This window comes from Phoxinus phoxinus (assembly GCF_949152265.1).
Source record: "Phoxinus phoxinus genome assembly, chromosome: 6".
NCBI lineage: Eukaryota > Metazoa > Chordata > Actinopteri > Cypriniformes > Leuciscidae > Phoxinus > Phoxinus phoxinus.
This window is the reverse complement of record NC_136881.1, coordinates 976,633-996,824: the sequence shown is the minus strand read 5'-3', so window position 1 is coordinate 996,824 and position 20,192 is coordinate 976,633. Positions and strand designations below refer to the sequence as shown.

Sequence of the window (20,192 nt, the reverse complement as noted above, 5' to 3'; positions counted from 1 at the left end):
GAAGCGAGTCAAATTACTCTTATTGTCTTTTCCCTTAAAAAATACACGTGGATTCTTGTGTATAATGAACGACTCCATCGGTGTTGTGTGTGATGAGTGTCATCAATCACACACTTAGGCCTGTGTAACACACACACACACACACACACACATTAAGACATGTACAGCTTCATATTGTCACCAAAGTCTCATGTAGTTACTGTCACTTTCCATGAATAATAAGTACATAAGTATTTTTTTTTTAGTTTTTTAAATTATACTCTACCGTTTAAAAGTGTGGGGTCAGTGATGAAAGAGATTAATATAGTCTTATACACTTCTAGCATAACTGATATAAATGTAAAACACAAGAGAACAGTCAGTAATAAAATAAGAACAAATAATCAAATTACAAGCCAAAGCACAAATTAATAAAACTTAGCAAAGATACAAATGAAATGAACAGTGTTTCTCATGGACAGGAGTTTGATAAAATAAACAAATTTAAAATAACGCTTCATAGTCTTCACTGTATAAATTAAACATCCTTATTAATTAAACCTTATTAAAGTGACTAAAGTTATTCAGTCAAGAGCAAGAAGACGTGAAAGAGCTCAGTTTAGCATCAGGGTTTAACTTATCTTTTTATTCCGTCCGAACTGTGTCCTGAATTACACATATGATGTTTGTCAACTTAAAAGATAATTATGAACGTCAAGAAAGTCGCAGTTTGTCATAAAACTGAAGAGTAACGTTTAGTTTAATGTGGAAATCGCTCAATGAACGACATCTCTCGTCTCGCACTATAGCTACGTCACCGTTGCTCGTGTGTGTGCAGTCTGGTACAACACACTCCGGCATCACTTCAGTAAAGTTAGCTTCAGTAAAGAGCTTCAGTAAAGTTAGCTTCAGTAAAGTTAGCTTCAGTAAAGTTAGCTTCAGTAAAGTTAGCTTCAGTAAAGTTAGCTTCAGTAGGCTAAAGTTAGCTCCAGTAAAGTTAGCTCCAGTAAAGTTAGCTTCAGTAAAGTTAGCTTCAGTAAAGTTAGCTTCAGTAGGCTAAAGTTAGCTCCAGTAAAGTTAGCTCCAGTAAAGTTAGCTTCAGTAAAGTTTGCTTCAGTAAAGTTAGCTTCAGTAAAGTTAGCTTCAGTAGGCTAAAGTTAGCTCCAGTAAAGTTAGCTCCAGCAAAGTTAGCTCCAGTAAAGTTAGCTCCAGTAAAGTTAGCTTCGGTAAAGTTAGCGTCGGTAAAGTTAGCTTCAGTAAAGTTAGCTTCAGTAAAGTTAGCTTCAGTAGAGTTAGCTTCAGTAGAGTTAGCTTCAGTAAAGTTAGCTTCAGTAAAGTTAGCTTCAGTAGAGTTAGCTTCGGTAAAGTTAGCGTCGGTAAAGTTAGCTTCGGTAAAGTTAGCTTCAGTAAAGTTAGCTTCAGTAAAGTTAGCTCCAGTAAAGTTAGCTTCAGTAAAGTTAGCTTCAGTAAAGTTAGCTTCAGTAGAGTTAGCTTCAGTAGAGTTAGCTTCAGTAAAGTTAGCTTCAGTAGAGTTAGCTTTAGTAAAGTTAGCTTCAGTAGAGTTATCTTCAGTAAAAGTTAGCTTCAGTAAAGTTAGCTTCAGTAAAGTTAGCTCCAGTAAAGTTAGCTTCAGTAAAGTTAGCTCCAGTAAAGTTAGCTTCAGTAGAGTTAGCTTCAGTAAAGTTAGCTTCAGTAAAGTTAGCTTCAGTAAAGTTAGCTTCAGTAAAAGTTAGCTTCAGTAAAGTTAGCTTCAGTAAAGTTAGCTCCAGTAAAGTTAGCTTCAGTAAAGTTAGCTTCAGTAAAGTTAGCTTCAGTAAAGTTAGCTTCAGTAAAGTTAGTGTAACCCCTCCACCCGGGTCCTTCTCACCCCGCTCCGTGCGGGTCTCGAACCCGGGTCTCCGGCATGAGAGTCAGGCACTCTAACAAGGAGGCTAAAGACTGCAGCCCCTAGCGTCTGTCGCTAGAGCGCCTATTGAGATCAGAGGAGTGAGGTTTACTCGCACAGCGACTACTAGCTGGCCTCCGTTACATTAGCTTCAGTAAAGATAGCTTCAGTAGAGTTAGCTTCAGTAAAGTTAGCTACAGTAAAGTTAGCTTCAGTAAAGTTAGCTTCAGTAAAGTTAGCTTCAGTAAAGTTAGCTTCAGTAGAGTTAGCTTCAGTAAAGTTAGCTACAGTAAAGTTAGCTTCAGTAAAGTTAGCTTCAGTAAAAGTTAGCTTCAGTAAAGTAGCTTCAGTAAAGTAGCTTCAGTAAAGTTAGCTTCAGTAAAGTTAGCTACAGTAAAGTTAGCTTCAGTAAAGTTAGCTTCAGTAAAGTTAGCTTCAGTAAAGTTAGCTTCAGTAAAGTTAGCTTCAGTAGAGTTAGCTTTAGTAAAGTTAGCTTCAGTAGAGTTATCTTCAGTAGAGTTAGCTTTAGTAAAGTTAGCTTCAGTAAAGTTAGCTTCAATAAAGTTAACTTCAGTAAAAGTTAGCTTCAGTAAAGTTAACTTCAGTAAAAGTTAGCTTCAGTAAAAGTTAGCTTCAGTAAAGTTAGCTTCAGTAAAGTTAGCTTCAGTAAAGTTAGCTTCAATAAAGTTAACTTCAGTAAAAGTTAGCTTCAGTAAAGTTAACTTCAGTAAAAGTTAGCTTCAGTAAAAGTTAGCTTCAGTAAAGTTAGCTTCAGTAAAGTTAGCTTCAGTAAAGTTAGCTTCAGTAGAGTTAGCTTCGGTAAAGTTAGCGTCGGTAAAGTTAGCTTCGGTAAAGTTAGCTTCGGTAAAGTTAGCTTCAGTAAAGTTAGCTTCAGTAAAGTTAGCTTCAGTAAAGTTAGCTTCAGTAAAGTTAGCTTCAGTAAAGTTAGCTTCAGTAAAGTTAGCTTCAGTAAAGTTAGCTTCAGTAAAGTTAGCTTCAGTAAAGTTAGCTTCAGTAAAGTTAGCTTCAGTAGAGTTAGCTTCAGTAAAGTTAGCTACAGTAAAGTTAGCTTTAGTAAAGTTAGCTTCAGTAAAGTTAGCTTCAGTAAAGTTAGCTTCAGTAAAAGTTAGCTTCAGTAAAGTAGCTTCAGTAAAGTAGCTTCAGTAAAGTTAGCTTCAGTAAAGTTAGCTTCAGTAAAGTTAGCTACAGTAAAGTTAGCTTCAGTAAAGTTAGCTTCAGTAAAGTTAGCTTCAGTAAAGTTATCTTCAGTAGAGTTATCTTCAGTAGAGTTAGCTTTAGTAAAGTTAGCTTCAGTAAAAGTGAGCTTCAGTAAAAGTTAGCTTCAGTAAAGTTAGCTTCAGTAAAGTTAGCTTCAGTAAAGTTAGCTTCAGTAAAGTTAGCTTCAGTAAAGTTAGCTTCAGTAAAGTTAGCTTCATTCATTGAGAGAAAAGGTATGACGTCACATGTGCGCCTTCTGGGTTTGTAGTGTTTGTAATGACGTATGTTCACAGTCTTATACCTCAACAGTTTTACATCAAACTGCGACTTTCTTGACTTTAAAATGTATCTTTTAAATTGACAAACATCATATGTGTAATTCAGGGCACAATTCAAACGAGATCAAAATATTAGTTGTCTCTCGCCATTGACTACCATACAATATTTTTCCCAAATAAGGTCCCATGGTCCACTGGAAGGGGAGGGACTTAGCCTCTCTATTCTTTTATTTTAACTTGCATTTGGCACTTGATGAGTTTTAATTTTAGGTCATGTTTATAATCTGAAATGTTGCAGGTGTCGCTGCAGATGCTGAACTGGCAGCAGCGATTATGAAGAGAAACTTCCGCCCGTCGCTGATCAGAACTGAAGCGTGGGAAGGCTACGTGTTCGCAGACATCGAGATTAAGATCAAAGAGTCGGCGGAATACTACGGGGCCGTTCTGTGGCCCTCGGTACGCACACGCACACACACACACACACACACACACACACTGAGCAGTAACAGCAGCTCATGAACTGTTTTCTGATCTCCTGCTTCAAGGCCATGGTCTTGTGTTATTTCCTCGACACTCACCGCGACGAGTTTAACCTCACGGACAAGAACATCGTTGAGCTGGGAGCCGGAACGGGCCTCGTTACCATAGTGACCAGCCTCCTCGGTGAGAGACCGGATACCGTCTGAATTATAATGTATATCATAAAAAAAAATAGAATTCCAATAAAGTACAACAAAAAAACACAAAGTACAATCAGCACTACAATAATATACCAGTACATAAAAGAAAACACAGCCAAGGGGGTGCGCTGCCGCTAATCGCTATATAAATGCGCTAATCGCTATGTAAATGCGCAAATTGTTATATAAATGTGCTAATTGTTATATAAATGCGCTAATCATTACATAAATGCGCTAATCATTATATAAATGCGCTATCGGTATATAAATGTGCTAATCGCTATATAAATGTGTTAAACGTTATATAAATGCGCTATCGCTATATAAATGCGCTAATCATTATATAAATGCGCTATCGCTATATAAATGCGCTATTGCTATATAAATGCGCTAATCGCTATATAAATGCGCTATTGCTATGTAAATGCGCTAATCGCTATATAAATGCGCTATTGCTATGTAAATGCGCTATCGTTATATAAATGCGCTATCGCTATATAAATGCGCTATCGCTATATAAATGCGCTAATCGCTATATAAATGCGCTATTGCTATGTAAATGCGCTATCGTTATATAAATGCGCTAATCGTTATATAAATGCGCTAATCGTTATATAAATGTGCTAATCGCTATATAAATGCGTTAATCGTTATATAAATGCGCTATCGTTATATAAATGCGCTAATTGTTATATAAATGCGCTAATCGTTATATAAATGCGCTAATCGTTATATAAATGTGCTAATCGCTATATAAATGCGTTAATCGTTATATAAATGCGCTATCGCTATATAAATGCGCTAATCGCTATATAAATGCGCTATTGCTATGTAAATGCGCTATCGTTATATAAATGCGCTAATCGTTATATAAATGCGTTAATCGTTATATAAATGCGCTATCGCTATATAAATGCGCTATCGCTATATAAATGCGCTAATCGCTATATAAATGCGCTATCGTTATATAAATGCGCTAATTGTTATATAAATGCGCTAATCGTTATATAAATGCGCTAATCGTTATATAAATGTGCTAATCGCTATATAAATGCGTTAATCCTTATATAAATGCGCTATCGTTATATAAATGCGCTATCGCTATGTAAATGCGCTATCGTTATATAAATGCGCTAATCGCTATAGAAATGCGCTAATCGCTATATAAATGTGCTAATCGCTATATAAATGCGCTATCGCTATGTAAATGCACTAATTGTTATATAAATGCGCTAATCACTATATAAATGCGCTAATCATTACATAAATGCGTTAATCGTTATAGAAATGCGCTATCGTTATATAAATGCACTAATCATTATAAATGTGTTAATCGCTATATAAATGCACTAATTGGTATATAAATGCGCTAATCGTTATAGAAATGAAAAAATGAATCTTTACAGCTTTCTATTTCAGAATAGACTTGATGCATTTTTAATCTCTTTTAAAAGGTTTGGTTTTACTTCATTTACATTAGTTAACATCCCATTTAAAGATGCAGTGTGTAAGTTTTAGCAGCATCTAGTGGTGAGGATGTGAACTGCACCCAACAGAAGTTACGGTGGCCAACAGGAAGTGATGTCATCGTCTGAGACAGCAGAGAGTAGCCAGTTAAGCCAGTTTCTTTACAAAGATAAATTAAGAAATTAGGCTTACTTAATTATTCAGTAAAACGATGGTATTGCGAATATTATTGTCATTTGTTCATCATTGTGTCAGTGTTTTATTCGCTGACTTTACACGAAGAACAACAGTGACGAAACGCGTTTGTCCGCTCAGGGCCACCGTAGAAACCCGCGGGGTGTGTAGACAGAAATGCTCATTCTAAGCTAATAAATAATAAAAACATAACGGTTCATTATGTGAGGTCGTTATACACCACTGAAAACATAGTTATGAATATGATATTGCATTTCTGTCAACAGATCCTCCTGAATATTACACACTGCACCTTTAAAACTAAATGAATGTTTTATTTGCGAGGATTTAAGTGTTGTTGTCCAACCGCAGGTGCAAAGGTGACGTCCACAGACCTGCCGAATATCCTGAGTAATCTGAGGTACAACGTGACGCGTAACACCAGGGGGCGCTGCAGGCACGAGCCGCGCGTGACCGAGCTCAGCTGGGGGAAGGAGCTGGAGGAGCGGTTCCCGCGCGCGACCTGCCGCTACGATTACATCATAGCCGCGGATGTGGTGTACTCGCACCCGTACCTGCACGAGCTCCTGGAGACCTTCATACACCTGAGCTCGGAGAACACCGTCATCTTATGGGCCATGAGGTTCCGTCTGGAGCCGGAGAACCGCTTCGTGGACACTTTCCAGAAACACTTCCACCTGCAGGAGCTCTACGACCTGCCCAGCCTGAGGATCAAGCTGTACAGCGCACGCAAACGCACACCAACACAACATTAAAGCGGTCCTCTAATGCCCTTACCAAGATGTACAACAAGTCTCTGATGTCCCCAGAGTGTGTGTGTGAAGTTTTAGCTCACAATACCCCACAGATATTTTTATATATCATGTTAAAGTGTCACTTTTTGAGGGTGAGCAAAAACTCACCGTTTTGTGTCTGTCCCTTTAAATGCAAATGAGCCGCTGCTCCCGGCACAGGGGGGCGGAGCTACAAGAGCACATGTGTCTGTGTGTGTGTGTGTAAATATATCAAATTTATTTTTGTGAGTGGATGCAGCAAAATTGAGGACTTCATTTGGCAATTTTCTTAATATTTTGTTTCTTTTTTGCACCCTCAGATTCCATATTTTCCATATATTGTCCTATCCTAACAAACCTTACATCAATGGAGAGCTTATTTATTCAGAGGTCAGATTATGTATAAATCTCAATTTTAAAAAATGTACCTTTATGACTGGTTTTGTGGTCCAGGGTCACTTTTTTTTTTACTTTTTTTTAAAATAGGAAAATAGGAAAATTAAACAGTCCATTTTTTTTGTTTCCAGGAGTTTCAAGAACTGTAAGTTTACATCTGGATTTTCTTAAATATATTTGCAATTTTAAAACATCCTGCAGACTGTATCTGACACTTTAATGGCATATTTATGTTTTTAAGGTCAACATGAAATTAAACTTAACATGAAATCTTGTATAGTTTGTAAGCTGACAGTAACCAGATGTGTTCATGACCGACAGCACGTACAGTCATGCATTACAAACATGTTTTGCTTCTCCAGAGGAATGTCTGATGATGATATCCAGAGATATTTGATTACTGGTATCATGTGCTTGAGTCTGGCAGTGTCATTACATCACGCAAACACACACCAGACATAAGCGACATACATACATCTACTACTGCAGAAGAGAGATTCAGAAAACACACTCGATCACTTATAATCAGACTTTCTCCGATCTACCGAATGCTGTAAATGTGGCTCAATGTCTCCAGTGCCAGACCACCAAAATATATCAGGACCCTACATGGTGAAGGCGTTTCATTTGCCAAATAATGACAGTCAAGAAACTGGAGAAGAGACAGTAAGGATTTAGGACAGTGAGGATTTAGTGAGGACAGTGTTGACCAGTGTTGACCTCATGCGGCCCCAGAGATATAATGAGTGTTATATTGGGTTTCCCTTCTGTGGAATCCATTTAGCACATACCAACTGCCTGGACTCATAGATACCGATACGGACAGAATTAATGGCCATAAATAATCTGGCATGAATTTCACATGTACATACGCACCACAAAAACAACAAAAATATTTACAAATAATACATTGTGTGAAAAGAAGTACAATAAATAATGCAATGATGTATACATTATTACATTTAAATATGTTTTAGTTAGGGGACCTTATTGTATCTGTTGGTTTTCTTATTAGTCATCCTGAATTAGAGTCTATGACAGTCCTATTAACCATACATAGAACACGCTGAGATTTGGTACACTGATAGAGGAGGTTCTGCACAGCAATCTGACCGACTTTGGGCTCTCTAGGACCAACTCTATAACGCCACCACAGTTTCTAAAATCCACTTTTCTTGTGGTTATAATAACTTTAGAACCCTTTGTTCCAGAAAGAAAATACTCCTCCTGACCAGTCTCCGCATGCTGATCACATTCAACATCTTACATTAAGAACCCTATCCCTAACCATCAGAAACAATCATATGCAGTGAGAATGGATTCATTATCATGTGTGAGACGTGTGGAACTTCAAACTGGCGCTATATCATCTTACTAAACAACCAGATATCAGACGCTGGCTTTCTGAACGGCTCTGTTATCTCAGGGCTTGTTTACTTTCCTGATTTCCTAGTGCCAACAGAAGCTTGATTCCTCAAATAGACCTGCACTGCCCATCTCCTACATCTGTGTTTGTGTGGATGTGCCACTGGTTGATGAACCTCCAGCTAAATATAGTCATGGAGAGTTGGATGATGCTCGTGTATAACCTCGCTGAGGATGCGGTTGCAGACGCACTTACACTGAGACCTGTGGACAGGACTGAGGCAAGTAAAGCTCAGCTTTGCAGACAGATGATCCTCTGAGGATCTGGACCAGCTGAAGGTGCAGTGAAGTGTGTGTGCTGGTTTCTTCTGAAGCTGTGAAATGAGGTGATTTCAGGTAAATTTGGACGCTTTTGGACTATAAAAACTACTGCAGTTGATCTGGTTGCTCATTTTCTTATGTGCAAACTTTTTAAGGTCCTGAAAGAAATACCTTATTTTTGTCCCTATTTTAAAAAGGACATGCTGATCTCATCACATCATGCACTTTGTTTTTGTTACTTCATAGACATTTCTAATTGTTTCACTTGCATAGATCATGAACTAATGAGAAAATGACAAATGACAATGTTTGAGAAAATGTAGAATCGAAACAAAATTCCTACTGGTTTAAAGCAAAAATAAAATGTGTTTTAAATCAGTCCATCCTGACAGCGAGCCGATATCATCATGGATTGTCCTCAGTCTGGAAATGCCACAGCGGACACGGACGAGAGCTTGAACACCGGGAAAGATGATGGTAAATCACTTAAAATATACTGTCAAATAATCCCAAGATTACCTTCTCTTAATCTCTGACTGCAAACACACGACATCTGTGAAGATTTTGATGAGGAATGCATGTTTTTCATTGGTTGTATTGAGCAGAAGTTGAAGTGCGCTGGGAACCCAGTGTTCTGTCCTCCACTGGAAAGGAGATCCTTTATTTCGCCGGTCATGAGATCCGCATCTGGGAGTCTCTTGATTCATTTGGTTCTGTCATCTGGCCAGCAGTAAGACTATTAGTTTATTAAATAGTTAAAATTTTAAAGATAACCCTGGTCATTAGTTTGGATGATGCCCTCTACTGTACTCTACCTCTACTGTACTCTACTGTACTCTACCTCTACTGTACACTACTGTACTCTACCTCTACTGTACTCTACTGTACTCTACCTCTACTGTACTCTACTGCACTCTACCTCTACTGTACTCTACTGTACTCTACCTCTACTGTACACTACTGTACTCTACCTCTACTGTACTCTACTGTACTCTACCTCTACTGTACTCTACCTCTACTGTACTCTACTGTACTCTACCTCTACTGTACACTACTGTACTCTACCTCTACTGTACTCTACCTCTACTGTACTCTACTGTACTCTACCTCTACTGTACACTACTGTACTCTACCTCTACTGTACTCTACCTCTACTGTACTCTACTGTACTCTACCTCTACTGTACTCTACTGTACTCTACCTCTACTGTACACTACTGTACTCTACCTCTACTGTACTCTACTGTACTCTACCTCTACTGTACTCTACCTCTACTGTACTCTACTGTACTCTACCTCTACTGTACACTACTGTACTCTACCTCTACTGTACACTACTGTACTCTACCTCTACTGTACTCTACCTCTACTGTACTCTACTGTACTCTACCTCTACTGTACTCTACCTCTACTGTACTCTACTGTACTCTACCTCTACTGTACTCTACTGTACTCTACCTCTACTGTACTCTACCTCTACTGTACTCTACTGTACTCTACCTCTACTGTACTCTACCTCTACTGTACTCTACTGTACTCTACCTCTACTGTACTCTACTGTACTCTACCTCTACTGTACACTACTGTACTCTACCTCTACTGTACTCTACCTCTACTGTACTCTACCTCTACTGTACTCTACCTCTACTGTACTCTACCTCTACTGCACACTACTGTACTCTACCTCTACTGTACACTACTGTACTCTACCTCTACTGTACACTACTGTACTCTACCTCTACTGTACACTACTGTACTCTACCTCTACTGTACACTACCTCTACTGTACACTACTGTACTCTACCTCTACTGTACATTACTGTACTCTACCTCTACTGTACACTACTGTACTCTACCTCTACTGTACACTACTGTACTCTACCTCTACTGTACACTACTGTACTCTACCTCTACTGTACACTACTGTACTCTACCTCTACTGTACACTACCTCTACTGTACACTACTGTACTCTACCTCTACTGTACATTACTGTACTCTACCTCTACTGTACACTACTGTACTCTACCTCTACTGTACACTACTGTACTCTACCTCTACTGTACACTACTGTACTCTACCTCTACTGTACACTACCTCTACTGTACACTACTGTACTCTACCTCTACTGTACATTACTGTACTCTACCTCTACTGTACACTACTGTACTCTACCTCTACTGTACACTACTGTACTCTACCTCTACTGTACACTACTGTACTCTACCTCTACTGTACACTACTGTACTCTACCTCTACTGTACACTACTGTACTCTACCTCTACTGCACACTACTGTACTCTACTGTACTCTACCTCTACTGTACACTACTGTACTCTACCTCTACTGTACACTAATGTACTCTACCTCTACTGTACACTACTGTACTCTACCTCTACTGTACTCTACCTCTACTGTACTCTACCTCTACTGTACACTACTGTACTCTACCACTACTGTACTCTACCTCTACTGCACACTACTGTACTCTACTGTACTCTACCTCTACTGTACACTACTGTACTCTACTGTACTCTACTGTACTCTACCTCTACTGTACACTACTGTACTCTACCTCTACTGTACTCTACTGTACTCTACCTCTACTGTACACTACTCTACCTCTACTGTACACTACTGTACTCTACTATACTATACTGTACTCTACCTCTACTGTCTACCTCTACTGTACTCTACCTTTACTGTACTCTACCTTTACTGTACTCTACCTCTACTCTACTGTACTCTACCTCTACTCTACTGTACTCTACCTCTACTATACTCTACCTCTACTCTACTGTACTCTACCTCTACTCTACTGTACTCTACCTTTACTGTACTCTACCTCTACTCTACTGTACTCTACTGTACTCTACCTCTACTATACTCTACCTCTACTCTACTATACTCTACCTCTACTCTACTGTACTCTACCTCTACTGTACTCTACCTCTAATGTACTGTACTCTACTGTACTCTACCTCTAATGTACTGTACTCTACTGTACTCTACCTCTACTGTACTCTACTGTACTCTACCTCTACTGTACCTCTACTCTACTGTACCTCTACTCTACTCTACTCTACCTCTACTGTACTCTACCTCTACTGTACCTCTACTCTACTGTACCTCTACTCTACTCTACCTCTACTGTACTCTACTGTACTGTACTCTACTTCAACTCTACTGTACTCTACCTCTACTGTACTCTACCTCTAATGTACTGTACTCTACTGTACTCTACCTCTACTGTACTCTACTGTACTCTACCTCTACTGTACCTCTACTCTACTGTACCTCTACTCTACTCTACTCTACCTCTACTCTACTCTACCTCTACTGTACCTCTACTCTACTGTACCTCTACTCTACTCTACCTCTACTGTACTCTACTGTACTGTACTCTACTTCAACTCTACTGTACTCTACCTCTACTGTACTCTACTGTACTGTACTCTACTTCAACTCTACTGTACTCTTCTGTACTCTACCTCTTCTGTACTCTACCTCTACTGTACTCTACCTCTACTGTACTGTACTCTACTGTACTCTACCTCTACTGTACTCTACTGTACTGTACTCTACTTCAACTCTACTGTACTCTACCTCTACTGTACTCTTCTGTACTCTACCTCTTCTGTACTCTACCTCTACTGTACTCTACCTCTACTGTACTCCACCTCTACTGTACTCCACCTCTACTGTACTCCACCTCTACTGTACTCCACCTCTACTGTACTCCACCTCTACTGTACTCCACCTCTACTGTACCTCTACCTCTACTGTACTCTACCTCTACACAAGGGGGTCTCAACAAACCTCCAACCCTTTGTACATTTGTTGCTGATTGATGTTTATCATCATGAAATAATCATCATGAATTCTTATTTAGGCTCTGGCTCTGTGTCACTACCTTGAATCTAATCGAGCGACGGTTGATCTTCTTGACAAGGCGGTGCTAGAGATTGGATCTGGCACAGGTCTCGTGTCCATCGTGGCCAGTCTGTTGGGTAGGTACTAAAGATTCAGATTCAGATCCCCAAACTCATCCAGATCTGATGAAGGACCTGCGCCTGGACATGACGACAACGCAGTCCTGAAGTGTCAACTAGTCTCTCCCCTGTGAAGGCCTCCTTCCCTTCCCTTTACCTCTGTAATGATAAACGTTGTCAAAATGATTCCAGTTCACATGGATACGCCGAAGCGACAAAAAATTCTGTATTATGAATTTTAAAAAGCCAGATAAGTAATTTGTTGGTCAATTTGTAAAGAAAGACTACACTGTGCACATTATTATATTCAAATGCGCATATCTATAGACTAAACATGAGAACGGTGTCGTGTTAGCGGCCTCTAAGTTAATAACTAATGATCTTTGCAACGGAAGTGAATCAATCAAAACTAACTTTATCTGGACAATAACTTTATTCTAGAGCTGCTGTAAAGCCTGAACACCGTTACTGTAATCTCCTGTTATCTCTGTAAAGCTGCTGTGAAACTCTATATTGTTAAAAACATGACATTGTTCAAAAACATATTGTGAGCATATGATTGTGTTATGCATTTTTATACCTATATAAATCATCTCCAGGTGCTTGGGTGACAGCAACAGACCTGCCGGAGGTCCTCGGGAACCTGAGATGCAACCTGTCCAGAAACACACGGGGCCGCTGCGGATACACCCCGCAGGTGGCGGAGCTCTCTTGGGGTTACGAGCTCGAGAAGACCTTCCCTCGATCGGTCTACAGATACGACTACATCTTAGCAGCCGATGTGGTATATCATCATGACTTCCTAGCAGAATTACTGGTCACCATGCGCCATTTCTGCCAGCCCGGAACAACCCTCATATGGGCCAACAAGACCCGCTTTGATTCAGATCTGGTTTTTGTGGAGAACTTCAAAAAAAACGTTCAACACCACCTTGCTGGCAGACAACGGAGAAGTTAAAATTTACTCTGCCACCATGAAAGACGAAAGTGCACTAGTGACGTCAAAAGAGGCCGAAGGGGTTGTGACGAAACAAGTCAAAGATGTTGACAAGAACGAGTCAAAGCAAGAGATTACGGAAGGAAAGGTCAAACGGACAGACCAAAAGGCTGTAGAACAGGTTCAAGAATATGAAAATAAAGATGTGCAAAGGAAACCAGGGTATGTTGATTTGGAAAATCGTGTGGAAACGTTAAATTTGGAGGACGGAAATGTAAACAATAACAAAGAAGAAGAGGAGGAGGACAACACAGATCTTGAAACGGAGGACAGTGGAGACGCCAGTTCTGAGATGGATTCAACATTCGTAGAGCAGAAATCTGGTCAGTAATACATTCTGAAAATTACACCACAGTCACTTGTCTAATGCAGTAAAGTCTGATTTGGCCTTCTCTTTCAGAGGAAGGAAGCACAGAGAATGAGAACGTGAGATCATTGGCACCGGCAATTTACTACAGACCTGAGAAAGAAGTTTACAATTTTTTGGGACAGAAAATCACAATTGAGGAGTCCATCGATTCTTACGGTGCTACTATATGGCCAGCGGTGAGACACTTACAGCTGCAGAAATAATGAGAGACAAATACACAGAGTATATCTACGATGACGACATTAGTAACCAAAGAACTTTACTTTTGTGTGATGCTGCATCCAAGGCAATCAGTATCAGTATAAAGTCCAAGATAACGGGCGTAGGGTCTAGCAAAAAAAAACATGGTGCACCTTTAAAATTTGACATTATAATGAGACTTTCTCCTATCTACCAAATGGTGTAAATTTGGCTCCCTGTCTCCAGTGCCAGACCATCAAAATATATCAGGACCCTGCACCGATTCCAGAGGGTTTTCTTTGACAGTCATAATGACAGTCAAGAAACTGGAGAAGAGACAGTGAGGATTTAGGGGCCGTTGACCAGCGTTGACCTCACGCGGCCCCAGAGATATAATGAGTGTTATATTGGGTTTCCCTTCTGTGGAATCCATTTAGCACATACCAACTGCCTGGACTCATAGATACCGATACGGACAGAATTAATGGGCATAAATCTAGCATAAATCTGAATTTCACATGTACATACGCACCACAAAAACAACAAAAATATATACATATGCATTAAAAAACAATACATTGTGTGCAAGGAAGTACAATGGATAATGCAATGAAGTATAAATTATTACAAATATGTTATGTTTTAGTTAGGGGACCTTATTGTATCTGTTGGTTTTCTTATTAGTCATCCTGAATTAGAGTCTATGGCAGTCCTATCAACCATACATAGAACATGCTGAGATTTGGTACACTGATAGAGGAGGTTCTGCACAGTAATCTGACCGACTTTGGGCTCTCTAGGACCAACTCTATAGCGCCACCACAGTTTCAAAAATCCACTTTTCTTGTGGTTATAATAACTTTAGAACCCTTTGTTCCAGAAATAAAATAGTATCCCTCACATTAAGACTCATTACAGTAGTCGCCATTTTAAAAAGGACTGTATTGTTGTTGTTGTTTTCACTGCTACTCCTTCAAATCAAACATAGTGGACCTTTAAAATGGGATTTGTGTCTTTCCATATAGGCACTTGCACTTTGCCGGTTCTTAGAAACACCGCAGGGTCGTCAACAGATTGATTTACTCGACAAATCAGTTCTTGAGCTTGGAGCTGGAACCGGCTTACTGTCAGTTGTCGTCACGCTGTTGGGTAAGTGTTGAGATGAGATTGAGGAGTCAATCTTATTGGTTTTGTATCTTGCAAGATAATAACTGAAAGTGCTCTGTAGGTGCCAAACTAACAGCCACGGATTTACCCGAGATTCTGAGTAAACTGACATGCAACCTCAACAGGAACACGAGAGGCCGGTGGAGGCACGAGCCCCAGGTAGCAGAACTCTTCTGGGGTCACAAGCTGGACGAGGCCTTCCCTAGATCCACACACCAGTATGATTATGTGTTGGCGACTGATGTGGTGTACCACCACGACTTCTTGGCCGAGCTGCTGGTCACCATGCGCCACTTCTGCCAGCCGGGAACTACTCTAGTCTGGGCGAACAAGGTCCGCTTTGCCTCGGATCTGGGCTTCATCGACAACTTCCTCAGATATTTTGATATCACACTGCTTGAAGAGTTAAATGATGTGAGGATTTACGTAGCAACCAGTAAGATATCAGAGAAGGAAGGTGACCAGTTTCAAGAGACTAGCAAGGAACTGGAGGACAACGGTGACCTTGAGTCAAGCAAGCGGGACGCTGGGGAACCGAACTCTACGAGCGAGACAGGAGACAATGCAGAGGAACTGGAAGAAGAGCAGGAGTGTGACGATACTCAGAGTTTAGAAGACGACACGAAGGAGAAACAAGGACAGGAAGAACTCCAGGACTCTGGGCGATCTGTGGAGGCAGAAGGTTAGGCTCGCAAACTGTAAATTGAGAAACCAAGGTGAACATAATTCCACCAAGTACATCGTTGTTGATCAGATTTGAGGGACGAATTTACAGATTAGGCAACTAAGGGTTAGGTGCTCCTAACATCATTGTTTCCCCTCTATAATATTCCTGATTTTAAGGAGGTTATGGTTAGGTTTAGGGATAGGGCTATTCCTGTCAGTCAGGAATGTTGTTCCAGGATCAAAACAAATGTGTTGATCATGGAACATGTCTTACTTACATGTAATACCAATGGATACTTATTTGATGGGACACTCCTTTTCTGTCTTTCCCTCAGCTAAACCCGATAACTCAGAAACACCTGAACAGAGATCCTGGGCTCCCACTGTCTACTACAGTTATTGCAAGGAAACCTACAACTTTCTAGGTCATGAAATCAGGATTCAGGAATCCATAGACCATTATGGCAGCGTGGTGTGGCCAGCGGTGAGCACGAAACATTCAGCCAACCAATCAGATCAGGAAGAAATTGTGTGTGAAAAGTGAGACGGTGAAATGCATGGAGTCTATAAACACTTGGTTTTGAATGTCGTAGGCATTGGCCCTTTGCCGATTCCTGGACACCCCGACAGGCCGACAGCAGATCGATCTGCTCGACAGACTGACCCTGGAGCTCGGCGCGGGAACGGGCCTTCTCTCGGTAGTTGCCACACTTCTGGGTAAGTCTTGGGGAGTGTTCCACTTTCCCAAAGCACTCCGAAGAAAATAAAAAGATTAAAACATGTAGTACTCTATGTGGTTAATAATGCCTTAGGCTGCACAGTAGGTTATTGTATTGAAGTTTTATGTGTAATATTGTATATTTTCTCCCAAGCATACCTATAGGCATATTGAATGAGGCATCAAACAAATTCATAAGGAAAACAAATATAGTCAAACCCAAAATGATTCAGACACCAGATATGATTTTTGATATTTTTTACTGGTGTGTGCACGACACTATAGTTAAAGGGACACTATGTCACTTTTTTGTAAAAAATGAATGAAATGTAAATAACGAGTAAGTGTATTATTAATCCTTCTTCCAAAACGTGTTTTTGTTTTACCTTGATTCACTAAGGTAAGCCTTTTATAAGTGTTTATATTTCAGACCTGATGGGATGGTTTTATTTATGGTCTGGATTTATTTTCAAGGAATCACCGTGTCTATTAATGGGTGTAGCTACATTATCTAACTTGATTACATCTCTTAAAGGGATAGTTCGCTTTGAAATTAAATGTTGGTATGTTTTAGCTTACCTCAAGGGCATGCAAGATGTCGGTGTCTTTTTTTCCGCAGTAGTTTCAATTTTGATATTTTTAGGTCAAACCGTTCTTGTCTGACAGTCAAATCATGCAGGTCTATGGTCACTGTCTCAAAGAGCATACACAGAGTCCAAATTAAACAATTCCCCATCGTCCAAATTAAACAATTCCCCATCGTAAGTACACATTGATGGCCTAAGACACGAAACGAGCGGTTTGTGTGAGAAAACGAACGATATTTATATCGTTTTTACCTCTTGTAACACAGCCACGTCCATCTGATCTGAGGGCGCTTCCTGGTGTGAGACGTGTACGCAGACTGGAGCATAGATATATACACACTAGATGTCGCCTTGGCTACGGCAGTTCATTGGAACGAATGTCTTTAATGCGAAATTAAAGACATTAAATGTCTTTAATAAAGAATGTCTTTAATGTGTCTGCCACCAGTCTGCGCACACGTCACACACCAGGATGCGCTCGCGCCCTCAGATCACTTGGACGTGGCTGTGTTACAAGAGGTAAAAACGATATAAATACCGTTCGTTTTCTCACACAAACCGCTCGTTTCGTGTCTTAGGCCATCAATATGTACTTACGATGGGGATTTGTTTAATTTGGACTCTGTGTATGCTCTTTGAGACAGTGACCATAGACCTGCATTATATGACTGACAGACAAGAACGGTTTGACCTAAAAATATCAAAATTGAAACTACTGCGGAAAAAAAGACACCGACATCTTGGATGCACTTGAGGTAAGCTAAAACATACCAACATTTAATTTCAAAGTGAACTATCCCTTTAAGCCGAGTAGTGAATGTTTTATGAGCAGTAAGACAACATATTCATCTGCACAGTCAGGCAGAGTAAAAGCACAATGTTCTTATGCAAAATGCATGCAGTTTTGTTTTTAACTGCTAGAGGGTCAAAACGTTACATAGTGTACCTTTAATTTATGTGAGGAGAGCAAAATAAAGGAGCAGAATTAGACACCCAAGCAGAATTAAGTAACGTCACTGATTTGCAGGGGCTAAACTGACAGCCACGGATCTCCCAGAAATCCTTGGCAATCTGAGGTGCAACTTGAACCGGAACACCAGGCGTCACTGGAGACACGAGCCTCGGGTTACAGCGCTGGCATGGGGTTACAAACTGGAGGAGATGTTTCCCCGCTCCACACACCACTACGATTACGTGTTGGCAGCTGATGTGGTCTATCACCACGACCATCTCCCCGAGCTGCTCGACACCATGCGGCACTTCTGTGGGCCGCGCACGACTCTGATCTTCGCAAACAAGGTCCGGTATCAGGCCGACCGGGTGTTTATCGAGGACTTTCAGGAAGCTTTTAACACTACATTACTGACAGAGATGGACGAGGTGAGGATTTACTCGGCGACCATGAGAGTCTGATGACTTTATCCACCGCTTTATTATCGGGCTTTCCAAACTGCACTGCAGAGGTAGAGGAGGTGGAACAATTCACATTTGTTTTTGGGAATAAATATTTAGGACCGACTGTGAACACTGACAATAATATGAACATTTATAAATCATCAAATCAGCATCTTTAGGCAATGTAGTGAAGACTCAGGCCAAAACCTTCTACAGAAACTGTGTGTGTGTGTGTGTGTGTGTGTGTGTGTGTGTGATAACTGGACTGGCCAAATCTTTGTATACCTACTATATGACGTTGTGATTGACAATCCTTTGAATCAGATTTTAAACCACAATAGTAAATAAGTAAATAAGTATTGAGTTGGAAATGTAATTTATTTGTGGTTTCGATTTATATTACAAAAAATGTATTAAGTTTTTTTGCCGTTTACACCTCTGTATATTTTTTTTTATTTTTTATTCCACTATGAACAGTCGGATTTGAATCGGACAGGTTATGATCATTCTGATTTGATAAATTGCAAAATAACAGTATGAACAGTAATTCCTCAAAAAACTATTCTGAATCGTCTGCATTGTAAATAAAGCCATGCTGATGTTAAAATAAATACGGCTGCTGAAGGAAAAGAAGTTTGTGCACATAAGCTCAAAATTATTAAACAATAAAGAGACAGGCATGTAAAATATGAAGTCTTACCGTGCCTTGATGGATAATGTTGTGCTTAAAAAGACTCATCTTTGATCTCCAAAATGACATATTTCAAAGTTTTTTTCCTTGAAAAATGTCTTATTGCCTCATTTAGTATGCGCGGTTCTATGAATATGCAGATGAGCCCCGCCTCCACTCAGAGATCCACTGGTTGACGATCACACGTTGATCTGATTGGTCAAGGTAGTGTGTGACGTCAGAAACACCAGCGATTTCAAACCGTGTTTTTGAGACTGTCTTTGGTTCACTGCAGTTTTAAGCAGAAAATACTCAGCAATGCTGTCCACTTATGAACTTACACATGTGTGTGTTAAAGCAGATTAATAACTCCACATACACACATACACTACAGTAAAAGCTGGATTTACACCACAGGGGGACTTTCAGAAAAGTTAATTTCAGATGAAATACTGTACATTTCTTGAAAATTATGAATTATGAATCCCCTTTCAAAGGTTGAATCAGTGAAGATGAGCATATATTGATTTAATTCTTTTCAGCAGTTTTTAGAATGGGAAAAACTATTTTCAAAATGTATCTGGAAATCAACTCAGAATATAATGTTAAATGATGTTTTGCAGTGGGTTTGTGTTTTATTTTATTTTGCTTTATTATTATTTTCATATATGGATTGTATAAGATTTATCCATGTCAAAGGTATAAAAACAGATTACTTGGTTTCAAGTGACTTAATTCTTTAATGCAATCAATATTTTTTGATTAAGAGTTAATTTGTGTATTTCCCCTGTACTGATTTTTTTTATAAATAAAGAAAATGTAAAAAAAAAGAAAATTATGAATTATTGTGCGATGCACATAACCATAACCATTCATGATATCCCAAACATTTTTT

General features: G+C 39.7%; 2 protein-coding genes across 2 annotated transcripts in view; both read left to right on the top strand.

Moving 5' to 3' along the window:
- The window catches only part of mettl21e (methyltransferase like 21e), a 7,809-nt gene extending 292 nt beyond the window's left edge, over nt 1-7,517 (top strand). The window contains exons 2-4 of the mRNA XM_079616462.1: nt 3,659-3,816; nt 3,906-4,023; nt 6,054-7,517. Of these exons, the coding sequence (XP_079472588.1) occupies nt 3,659-3,816; nt 3,906-4,023; nt 6,054-6,457 (680 nt within the window). The 3' untranslated portion in view covers nt 6,458-7,517. The remainder of the gene's footprint in view (nt 1-3,658; nt 3,817-3,905; nt 4,024-6,053) is intronic.
- A 975-nt stretch (nt 7,518-8,492) lies between these two features.
- On the top strand, nt 8,493-20,118 carry mettl21ca (methyltransferase 21C, AARS1 lysine a). Its single transcript, XM_079615390.1, is given in 12 exon segments — nt 8,493-8,632; nt 8,937-9,034; nt 9,163-9,287; nt 12,448-12,565; nt 13,147-13,457; nt 13,459-13,867; nt 13,945-14,090; nt 15,120-15,243; nt 15,323-15,943; nt 16,263-16,411; nt 16,521-16,644; nt 18,260-20,118. Coding segments are annotated over 11 exon segments (2,583 nt in total). The 5' UTR covers nt 8,493-8,632; nt 8,937-8,964; the 3' UTR covers nt 18,646-20,118.
- The last annotated feature ends 74 nt before the right edge of the window (nt 20,119-20,192 follow it).